Source organism: Octodon degus, unplaced genomic scaffold (assembly GCF_000260255.1).
Source record: "Octodon degus isolate 3935 unplaced genomic scaffold, OctDeg1.0 scaffold00236, whole genome shotgun sequence".
NCBI classification, from domain to species: domain Eukaryota; kingdom Metazoa; phylum Chordata; class Mammalia; order Rodentia; family Octodontidae; genus Octodon; species Octodon degus.
In genome coordinates this window covers 2056927-2069376 of record NW_004524812.1, presented here as the reverse complement: position 1 = coordinate 2069376, position 12450 = coordinate 2056927, and the positions used below count along the sequence as shown (strand labels likewise).

The 12450-nt window shown below is 39.0% G+C and overlaps 1 protein-coding gene across 1 annotated transcript in view; it reads right to left on the bottom strand.

The window, feature by feature from the left end:
* The window catches only part of Il13ra1 (interleukin 13 receptor subunit alpha 1), a 59785-nt gene that overhangs the window by 11938 nt on the left and 35397 nt on the right, over positions 1-12450 (bottom strand). The window contains exons 9-11 of the mRNA XM_023706034.1: positions 11863-11995; positions 9173-9269; positions 6847-6931 (exon numbers count right to left, since the gene is read on the bottom strand). Coding sequence (XP_023561802.1) covers positions 6847-6931; positions 9173-9269; positions 11863-11995 — 315 coding nt within the window. The remainder of the gene's footprint in view (positions 1-6846; positions 6932-9172; positions 9270-11862; positions 11996-12450) is intronic.

Genomic DNA, 12450 nt, shown 5'->3' with positions numbered 1-12450 from the left:
ACTCCTTCTGCTACCCATTCCCTCATCTAAATTATGGCTAGCAGCCAGTTAGTCACAACAAAAAAACAAATAGCAAAGCAACAGGAAGAAACGTTGGCTAAAATGTTGCTACAGTGATGAATAAAACATCATTAAAATGCTAGAAACCTTAAGAAAAATACAACGAAGATTTAAATATAATTTATTCATGGCCGTATCCAAACTTTTTTAAAGCACTACTGATGGTATAGTATGAATGAAAAGCATGTTTAAAAAGGATTTGGTAATTATGGGCTACCTGGTTCAAATCTACTCTACATGAGATTCCTTGAGAAACTTCTCTGTGATTCCTAGAAAGCCCTTATGTCTAAAGTAAGTAAGTGGGGCTGGGGAGATGGCTCAGTAGAATAAGGGCTTCCCTGGCAAGTGCAAGGGCCTGAGTTCAATCCCCGGTTCTACCAAAAAAAAAAAAAAAAACGTAAGTTAGAAGAGAATCTGGAGTTTTGAAAATTAGTAACTAAAGGGACAGCACTAAAGTTAGAATCATCCACCTCATCAGATGACCTCCAGGGGTACAGTGATTCCTAACTCCATGCTTTGTGAAGGTTGCAGCCATATAAACCAAGTGGATTATACATCTGCTTAAAAGCAGACATGAAAAATTGTTCTCTTACTCTTTCCCATATCTGATATTTTATTATATTTTCCGTGCTAAAGAACTGATTGTGTTTACCAATCTATAGCCACTGTGAATTATCTGATTCATCGGAACAAAAACATGTTATCCTCTAGACAGCAAACTGAAAAGAAGCAATTTTCCCATCGCTGAGAAAGATAATTGTTCTGATTTTGCTGTTGATGTTACCATCATTCACTCTATCTCTCAGATTTGCAAACCTGAAATCATTTTTTACTCTCCCCACCTTCCACCATCCACACTGAATCACTAAGTCACAATGAGCTTCTTTTAATAATGTCTCCTACATCAGTCTCCTCGGGTACCACCTAAATTCAAATCCATGTTATCTCTCAGCCCCAGATGACTACAAGATTCTCTTTCTGAGTGATTTGGACAGGGCTTCTTTTATTTTGAAAATCATACACCTCATCAGCAATTTCAAAATCTGAGGTAGAGAACATCAGTTACATACAACCCCTCCGCCTAGAGATGATCATTCATTGTAACCTACCTCCTTCCATTCATTGTTCTGTGAGTGCATTGCAGCCTTTGTACAACAATTAGAATTGCAGTATACTACCTATGCATAATGTTTCTTACACGCATGAGTATTGTGTTAAAACAGTAAACTCTGAAAACCCAGTCTTTCTTCAAATAATCCTTGACTGTGGATGATTCATTGGTCTCTAATTTTTCAGGTTAGGAAAAAAATGATGTATCAACCATCCTTGTGCTATTGTTGGGCCATTTCTTTAAAATCTATTCCTAGGGCCAGCTAGATAGTTCAGCGGATTAAAGCACCTGCTTAGGCAGACACAGGGACTGGGGTTCGATCCCCAGCATGCCATGCCAGCCCCGGTCCCGGGGCACGCTGAGACAGCGACTGAGACTGGGCATGGTGACAAGTGCCTGTAATCCCAGCACTTGGGAGGCTGAAAAACAGAAGGATCACTATGAGTCTGATCTGTGTAGTGAGACCTTGTACTAAATACTACATAAATAAATCGGGAAAAAAAAGCCTGTTCCTGAAAGTATAATTGCAGGACCAAAGATTCTTGTTAAATTTTATCAAATTGTCCTCCAGAAAAGATATACAGGGTAAGTACTCCTTCCTAATTTGTAAAACCTATATCTGAAAGGGTTAGAAGTCAGAAACTTCTTTTCCTAGTATGGGGATTAAACCCACAAAACATTCAGCTACATTCTAGCTCTCTCTCTCTCTCTCTCTCTCTCTCTCTCTCTCTCTCTCTCTGTGTGTGTGTGTGTGTGTGTGTGTGTGTGTGTGTGTGTGTGTGACAGTGTCTCTAAGTCACTCAGGCTGAGCTCCAACTTACAATCCTTCTGCCTCTGCCTCTTGAGTAGCTAATAATGTGCTCGCTTCGGCAGCACATATACTGAGTAGCTAATACTACAAGTACATATCATTATGCCCAGCAGATACCTGAACCTTTGAGTGCTGACATAATACTTCACACATTTTGTTTTGTTTTGGTACCAGGAATTGAACTCAGGACCTCATGCTTGCCAGGCAGGCACTGAGTCACTGAGATACATCCCCAGTGCTGTCAAAAGTTGGGACTTTTTTTTTCTGGAATATTTTAGATTTTAGAATTTTGGATTAGAAATATTCAGCTAGCAAAGTCTACATAAATATACAGTGAATAACTCCAAGATTTGAAATGCATCAGGTGTAAATACTCTGAATAAGGCATAATATAAGGTGCCAGTTAAGTTTAACTCTGGCAACTTGATTGGTTGTGGAGCTGGCTGGAGGCCTGGTAGAACACACGTCTTACTGTGTGTCTTGGTAGTCACAGAGTCAGGAGGCTGTATACTCTATCTGGTCTCTTGTCTCTTCCTCTCTGGTGCTGTGGTGTTGTGCTTCCCACACAACTCTGCTCCACCCTGCCCTTCTGCCCTCATGTTTCTGCCTTGGAGCCTGCCAAGCACGTACTGAGTCCCCTGAAATGCTGAGCTAATTTCTCCTTCAAGTTGTGTGGGTGTTGGATATTGTATCCCAGCAGTGGGAAAGCTGACTAATACAGATACTAAGTCGGTATACCCTATGCCAGGCCCACCAGCAATGAATAAGCAGTGCCACTTCCCTATCTACTTATTACAAATGAAATATTGCCTCTTTTTAGGAATTCTTTAGGGGAGAAGTGTGTATCTCATCAAGGGTTGGCTTTGGATGTGTTGTGTATGTTGGTCAATGCCCACATGTTTGTACAAATATTGGGCATTTGTTTCCTGGCACTTCAACTAGCCTCCAGCCTGCTAAAGCAGAGTAGCAAACTCAAACATCCTTCAGAAATCTGGCACTTAGGCCAGTGTGTGAAACCACAGTGGGAACTGAGACCAGTAGGGCCTGAATCAGAGAGCACATGTCCTGTCTAAGTTTCCAAATAGAAAAAAATTTAAATACATCACACTAGACCAGCCAAACAAGACATCTAATGGGGCAATTCAGTTTGTTGGTGTGTGCTTCTTCTCTCTGAACCATCCCACCTGAATTGTTGATAGAGTAATATTCCTAACACCTTCCCATTGCAAGCTATTCATAATGTGACTCAAATATTTTCTCAGAATTCTCCTATCCAAATGCTCTTCTTTCGTCAGACAAGACTCTCAGAAGACAGTGGTATCTTTGAGAATAAGCACTCTATCCTACAAGCCAATACAGCACAGTAGAAAGAGTAAGAGAACTCTTGAAATAGATAATCCTGGGTGAAATCCTACTTTAGTACTAACCAGCTGTGTGATCATAGCTAAGTCAGTTCCACTGGTGCTCTAGTTCCTCATCTGTAAAATGACACTGACAGCCCTTACTCTACAGGGTGGATAGCAAGATTCAGTGAAGTATGCAAGGCACTTGTTACATAGTTTGGAATACAGTAGACTTTCAATAATTTAGTAGAAATGTTATAGTACTTGAACAATTCTCAACTTTCAGTATCTATAGGGGAGAAGCTGCTGAAATGAAGAAAGAAATACTGACGAGGGAAAATGTCTCTAACAGTGATTTCAAAGTGTGGACCAAAAACTATGTTTTAAATCATCATCATCATTAAAGTTTATTCCTAAATAGACAATAAACTGTAAGATAACACTCTATTCTAGCTATGGGTGGCAAAAGATGCTATGGCAGGAAATCCAGATGTTTAAATAGGAATGGAATCAAGTGGCACTATTACCTTAAGCAAAAAGAAAAGTTTACTTTTTGCCAGATTTTTAATTTCAACCGCTGCTCCCCTGTTTGTTTCTGCTATTGAAAACCTTTTCTTCTTCATCCATCTCCTTGGTATGCGTCTTGCGCTGTTTCAGAGGCTTCTTACCACCTAGACAAGGTGCCCGACACCTTTTCTGCAGACCCCACTCCTCCTATAGACTACTGTAACATGACAGGAATCACCTGTGGGCTCTGTTAACTATGCAGGTGCCTGGACCTTACTCTTGACTTACTGAATCAGAATTTCTGGAGCAGGAGCTCAGAAATCTCACAAGCATTCCATTTGACTGTGATCAAAGTTGAAGAACCACTGTTGCCACACTTGCCCCACTTACAGTGTAATTAGGTACTAGACTTCTGGACCTATCTGACTTGCGGTGCCCTATCCCAACAGTCTGCAGTTACTCACTGTCTGTGAAGGAGAACGGGTGGGACAGTGATCCAAAAGAATTCTCTGGTAGTCTCCAGCTTCTCTGCCTTCCTTCCCTAGCCAAATTTGCCACCACTGTGAATCAACCATTATTACATTTTGGCAAGAAAGATAGATGTAAATGATTATCAATAGTTAAGACTCATTTAAAAGGACTCATTACCAAAGCTTATTAAACACAATGTGCCAGGCAGCTAAGTTTATACTAAGTTACTGCATATTAAATTAATTGAATCCGCATGATACTATGAGGCAGGTGCTGTAGTTACCTCCACTTTACAAATAGGAAAACTGAGTCCCAAATAAGGAAATCACCTAAAGTTAAAAAGATGGTCAGTGAGTCAGCAGACATTTGAATCCAGACAATCTGACTCCAGAGCCTGGGTTATTATCTAATATGCTGTGTTCCTTCCTTAAATTAACTGCCTTATGCCTATTAGAACTGATTTTATATATATATATATATATATATATATATATATATATATATAGAGAGAGAGAGAGAGAGAGAGAGAGCGAGAGAGTCATATTGGCATTTATTTCATTCAGTGTTTTTATTATTTCATTAGTGTGAATGTATTTATCACAGAAAACTCAAACTCTTTTGTTCCTCAGGTTTCTGTCTACAATTCTACCTTTAGAGTCTGCTGGAAACCAACCCTAAAGGAGTGGGCCTACTCTCTTTCTTGTATTTGGAGTCTGATTTTCCACACAACGGCGTAACCAAAGTGCATTTCAATTGCACTGTATATTTTCCTATATTGAGTTTTTAAAATTATCCAACAGTCAGAAGGCTTGTCTGTGATAGAACTAAACAAAAAAGGGGATATAGATGAATGTCTATTTGTGTATTTGTATCTGTGTACTCAAAATGGTTAGGATAGATATATAGCTACATTCTCTTAATTCAAGGAATAGAGGAATTTATTCTAATGGTGTTTGTAAACAGGATATCATTTCTGCATCTTGTACAACAAACAACCACTAGGAAGGCTGTATGCAATGTGTTAATCATTGGAACTGTCCTACTAATTTGATTTGAAACTGTCTCATTGATATTTATTTCTCAATAAAATTATGGAAAATAAATCCTGAGGGGATTTGACTGACCTTGGCAGATACAAAAGTTACATTACTTGTTATATAGGTCTTGCTTTATCTTGGTCTTAACCATCCAGCAGAAAAGTATAGAAATGAGTTATAAAAAGTAAAGCCATATTAATACGCTGAGCTGTAAAAGGCTCAAGTCAATAACTTCTGATATTGCCAGTCCTACAGAAAACCCACTATTATCATGGACTACTGGACTATACTGGATTACTTTGCTGAATTCATGTCTACAATATTTAAATGGCAATGGAATACCCATCCTTGACAAAACTAAACAAAAAAAGGGATACAAATGAAGGACCATTTTGCATCTGTATATACAAATTAGTTAGGATAGATATACAGCTACTTTCTTTAAATTCAATAAGAAGTAAGATTTGTACTAATAGTGTTTGGACAGGATATCATGTCTGCATCTTATACTATGAATAACCACTATGAAGACAACAATATGCAATGTACTAATTATTGAAACTACTACTAATCGGTTTTGAAACTGTCTCATTGGTATTTGCTTCTCAATAAAATTAACAATAGATAAATAAATAAAATTCCATGTGAAAAAAAAGAAGGCTTGTCTCTTAGGGCACCTAGATGTTCTTCTGCCTAGATGTCTGGAGTATTATACCTCAAAAATATGCATAGCCCATGATCTAAAATAGACAAAGTGTTCTAACGACTTTTTATCTGCCATGCATGGCCTGTGATATACCTTAAATCAGCTCTTTAACCTTTTTAGATAAAACTGTAGTTTAAAATAACAATTTTTGAAATTAAATTCTGGTACACGCTACAACATGATAAACCTTGAAAACCTGAGGCAAACTGAAATGAGTAGACATAAAACAAAAAAATACTGTTGGTTCCACGTACATGAAGTATCCAGAACAGGCAGATGCAGAGACAAGAAGTACAGGGTTTATCTGAGACAGGAATGGCAATATGCATAGCTACTGTTTAGTGAGTTAGTTTCTTTTTTTCACAACAAAATGGTATTTTATTTATACTTTTGCAAAGTTAGTAACATGTGACACAAGGTTTCCTAGCAACTAATAGCTGAGTTTAATCAGACAGGATGTTTATCTCAGGACTGAGGTAGCTTGTTTGCTTTAGGCACTGAGGCCTAGTCCCACGGAAGCTAGGAAATCCACCAAATGTGTGTGGGTGGGATGAGCATAGTTTCTGTGTGGGATGATTGAACAAGTTCTCGAAATGGACAGTTGTGATGCTTTCCAAACACTGTAAATGTATTTAATGTACTGAACTGTACATTTGAAATTGTTGAAATTATGATTTTTATATTATGCTACTTTACCATTATTTTTTTACAAATTTTATAGCCTCAAAAAATAAAACCAATAAATAAATAAATAAATAAAAATAAGACCAATTTCAAACTCCCATGGAGTCAGTGCTTACCAGGGTATCATCATTTTGGTCTCCAAACATTTCTTTAAAAATCTTTCCAGGATCAGGAATTGGAGGGAATATAATGATCTTGAGCCTTTAAGAAAACATATAATTCTGAGCAAACCATCCACCGGATAGAAGTGCCCCATTTAAGGGGCAGCCTTACTAAAGGAAGGTACACAAAAGTCATGACTTGGCAAAAGTCATGGCACACACAAGCCCCTTTAGTGACATGACAGTTGTGAAAACAATTCTTTTAAAAGGCCGTGAGAAATCTCTCTTAAGAGCAACAAGTTTGAGTGGAGCAAACAGGCTCTGTGATAAGCAGTTACTTATATTCTATCATTTCAATAATATTGATGTTGTACTTTTAATAGACCAACAAAAGCTTGCTTTTTATGACTTTAACAATCCAAGAATGTAGTATATTTCACTTTAATTTTTTCTTTTCTTACTTCTTTCCTTTCCATTTTTGAATGTTATAGTTCCCTTTGGTGAAGGTGACCTATCTTTCAGGGAATACCTACTGGTGCTCAAGGTTCAGTTTTTTTGTTCTTTTTACTTCTCTGTACCGTACTCACTTCAGGAGAATTCTCTTCCGGTCTTTTCAAACACATTTCCATGACAATGACCCCCTCAATCATATGTCCATTTCAGAGCTCCCCTTTAAACTCTAGATTCACATACACAATTCCTATTTCACATGTCTCTTTGGATACCCAGTAGGCATCAACATGTTCAAAACTGAAGCCCTCATCTTTCCCAAAAGGCAGCATCCTCAGTCTTCTCTGTCTCACAGACGGCACCAACACTTAGTTGTTTATGTATGAAACTCTTACTGGGTATCCTCGAATCCTCAATTTCCCTCACACTGCCACAGAGAAGCAGCTACCAGCAAGCTTTGTCAATTGTATTTCCAAAGTATATTGCATAACCTGATCACTTTTTCCTACCTTTATCGCTAACCCTCTATTATAGGCTGTCTTCATCTTACACCCCAAATACTACAATGCCTGCTAACTAGTCTACCTGCTCCCACACTTGTAAAAGTCAATTCTTCACTCAGAAGCAACAGTGATCCTTTCCTCAGGCCACACTCTTTCCCTCCTTAAAATGCTCTAATATCTTCAATTGTGCTAAGAAAAAAACTTAGTTCCTCTCCATGGACTGCACTGTCTGGTCTGCCAACTTCTCTGTTGTTTCCCCTCCAGCCACCAGTCTGTCTGTCTGTCTCTCTCTGTCTCTGTCTGCCTCTGTGTCTCTTTGTCTGTCTCTCTCCTTCTGTCTCTTTGTCTCTCTTTCTATGTCTCAGTCTCACTATCTGTCTCTCCCCCAACCACCAGACACACTAAGCTTACTCCAGCCCTAAGGCCTTTGCACTTGCTATTGAGTTGGGCTGGGATGCTCTTTACTCAAATATTTTACTGGTTCACTCCTCTATTTCTCTCCTCAAATGTCACTCAGAGAGACCTCCCTGACTTTTCTATGTAAAATGTATTCATAGCCACTAACTAGCCCATCCCCTGCGAACTTGCAACTTTATTTTTCACTACGTGAAGTGTATGTGTATGTGTACGCGCGTGCACCCTAATAGCATACAGATAGGGACTTTGTCCTTTTCAGTGTTCTAACACCAGCACTTAGGGCAGTGTATGGCCCATGAATAGGCATTTGGTGTATAATATGCATAATTAAATAATGTTGAAATATAAAATGTTGGTACCGGACCTGGATTAATAGCCTTATTCCAATCTTACCTAGTTAATAGCAACAGCAAGTAAAACTGCTTGCAAGGAGATAGAGAAAACAGAATATTCTTAAGGAATGAGCTCCATCTATTAGTGACAATCTGTGAAGTCTTCATTGTTGTAGCTTTAGGTGGCACTCTGCTTGCATTAGTACTACTTAAGTCATCTCATTGACAATAATCTTCATTTCTCTTTTCTTCTTTGGTGCTGGGGTTCAACACCAGGGATTCAGATACGCTAATCATGGGCTTTACCTCTGAGGTACACTCCCGGCTTCTAGTTCTACAACTTCATTGTATGAGCTACTAAATACCCCTTGATAAATTAAACATGTGAGTGAGAAAATGAATGCAGAGCCTATTCAACAATGCTAAAAATGTCCAAAAGAAGCAATATTTGAGCAGAGCCCTAACCTCACCAGCAAATGGGCACAAAGAGTACTTCTTTTGCTCATGTCATGCCATCGAAAGCCATTTAGGGTGAAAATGCTTCTAATACGCTGGGAAAATATTTTAAAAAGCTCCAAGAATAATAGCCATAGTAACCAGGCTAGCAGAAACTAAAATCTGTCCTGGCAGGAGCCTCACCTTTTTAGGTAAAGCAGAAGGACAATGATCGCACCCGCAACGATGACCGGGATGATGAGTAACACAGTCATGTAAAATGTGGAATTAGGCTTCTTACCTGAAGGATGGAAAGCAAACAGAAAGACATAAAAACTAGAGCCATTTTAGTAATAAAACAGGGGACAATTTTGTTAGCTATTGTTATTTCTGCCTCCTAGCCCAACCTATTTTTTTAAAGATGATTTCTGCTACCTTAATAATTAATGTCCTATTATAGTGCCTAAAAATTCCAGGATGAATAATCACCTTAGGGTTGACTATAATCAGGATATCTTAACATCTTATATCAGGATATCTTGAGTTTTAGACACAAAAAGATATAAGAGATCACATCTATTAAACATGTCATCTCAAACAGTGACTATCTTTTCTTACTACTTATTTTCCACTACTAGAACACCTAACAATAGCTACCATGACTGCTATTCTCAAGCAAGCTCCAGTTAAGTGCTTCAACATGCTTATCTCCTATGTATGTAAGACAGACAGACAGCATTATCTCCCATTTACACAGATAAGAAGGATAAAAGCTCAGCAGGATCAGTAATTCATCAGAAGTGTTTAGTACACAATTCAGGGAGGTCTAACATATAGCATCATCCATTCCAAAGCCTGCATACACATAACACACAGAATGCCACTTGTCTGTTTATGTGGTCCTCTTTCCCACAATGGCACAATCTCAAAGAAGTGTCAAGGCCAAACACTGTTGTTTGAGGCAATCTCTAAGACAATTTCAAATGATTCCTGCCTCTTGGTAATCATTCTTCTGAAATCCCCTCCCTTTGAACATGGACTGTACTAGCTGACTTGCTTTTAAATAATCAAACAGCAGCAGTGATGGGGCATCATTTCCAAAATTAGGTGAGAAAGAACTATGGTGTCCACAATGGGTGTTTTCTCACACATTCTTCCTTGCTTGGATCCCTCACTTGGAGAGGGCAGCTACTCTGGCAGGAGCTAACCCTGTGCAGAGGGCTAAGTGCCGGGTGACTAAGGAAAGCCTCTGTACTAGTTCCTGGAGGCTGTTGCAACAAATAACCACAAGTAGGTGCTAAAACCACAGAAATTTATTTTTTCACAGTTGGGGAGGCTAGAAGTTCAAAACCAAAGTATCCACAAGGTCATGTTCCCTCTGAAGACTCTGGAGAAGAATCTCTCCTTGCTTCTTCCTAGATTCTCATGGACCCTGGAATGGAATCTCTGCATCACTCAACCTCTGCCTCCATCTTCACGTGGCTGTCTTTTTGTGTGTATATGTATCTCTGTCTCCGTGTTTCCTTTTCTGATAAGAACACTTAGTTATTAGATGTAGGGTTCACTTTAAAACAATACAACCTCATCTTCAGTTGATTATATCCACAAAAACTGTATTTCCAAAAAAGTTCACATTCCCAGGTCCTGGAGATTGAGACTTGAACATATCATTTTGAGAGAACACAATTCAACCTGCCAGAGCCTACATCCAGTGATCAGTGAGGAACTGAGGCTTTGCACCATCCACAGGAGGAAGCTTGGAAATGGATTCTTCAGCCCCACCCAAGCCTGCACTCAAGACTATAATCCTTCTAAAGAGCTGGACTGTAACATCTTGAGGCCATCTGTGCCTAGATTCTTGACCCACAGAAACAGTAAGATGATAAATGTGCATTGCTTACAGACACTCAACTTTGAAATAATTTGCTTTGCAACAATAAATAACTAATATAACCTTCCACCAGCAGACAATTTGTTTGACCTAGCAATTAATAAGAGAAGTGACTTCCTCAACAACCCATCTCTGAGTCTTACACACCTATTTAAAAGTTGGTTCTTTGTTGCACTCTGGAATCACAAAAAGGAAGAAAGCGTATTTCCATTTCAACTTGACAATACCACACATATTAGAATTCAGCAATTCTGCCAATTGTTTCTCACCAAGATCTGAGGTTCTTCAACATCCTGATTCCACTTTCAAGGACAGAGTCTGGTCTGTCACTGCATTTCCTGCAATACGGTGCTCAGAATGGGATGCTGCATACTTCCAATGTGTCCAGATCACTGTGTGCCACCCAGGACTAGGACCGCAGCCCCCATTCTAGCACTGCTGCCCAAAACCACATATTCCTTTTGAAGACACTTTGTTGAGTCCCATTGAGTTTACAGTCAAGTGAAGTCCTATACTCCACTTTACCATACATGTGTATAAAGCTCAGGTCTTTCCAATCCTGTACCTGAGCAGGGACTGCTCAGTGTCTCCACTGGCAAGTGATTTTTCCTCCAATCTAGATACAGGTTTATGTCTATGAAATGCCAACAAGATTACTGATTTGTCCTTGATTCAATCAACCAACATATAGTACAGTCCACTAGCATGGTAAAACCTGCATATTTGATCATGCCTGCCTTCTATGTCTTTGTTCATGTTGCTAACGAAGATGGAGGTGGGACGGAAGTGAAAATAACACTATTGACTATCGTGATTGTGGTTTTCCAAATAGTTATATATTGTCAACGAACACTGGGTGACTTGATACTAATTAAACAGAAGATGCAATTAAATTATAAGTACCATTTGGCTGACATCAAGAAGGTATAACATCCTTTTCCCCAGTTAATTTTCTGCTTCAGCATTAATGTTTTAAATTTTAATGAAATTTCTGTTTACTTACCTATACCCATCACTTGACTCCAGTTACTCCACAGTTCATCATCCTCATAGCATAATTTATTTGTCTTGACTCTTATTCTAACTGTGTAAAAAGTATCAGGAAGAACTCCAGAGACCATGAAACAAGTTGTATCCTTAGACATAAAAACACACAAACATTATTACCAGTTTATTCTTTGTCTGCTATTGAATCACAGTATAATTATCTGCCAGATTCTGTATATGCTCAAGACTGATAACAATTTAAGTGATCTGTCTTTGACTCCAAGTTGGCAATAACCCACAGAACAAGTACTTTATTTTTCTGATAGCAGATCAGATTTACCCTGTGCCAGGCCTGCTCCAACCCCTATTATTTGAAATCTAAGCCCAAATCACTAAAGTTAAATTTACTGGGCTGGCCAAATAACTCAACAGATTAAAGAGCCTGTAAGCAGGCACAGAGCCGGGGGTTCAACAACCAGGCCTGCCATGCTGGCCCTGCCCCTGGGGTGTGCTGGGACAGCAATTGAGACTGGGTGAGATGGCATGCACCTCCCAGCTCTTGGGAGGCTGTAAACAGGCGGATCACTATGAGTCCGATCTAGTA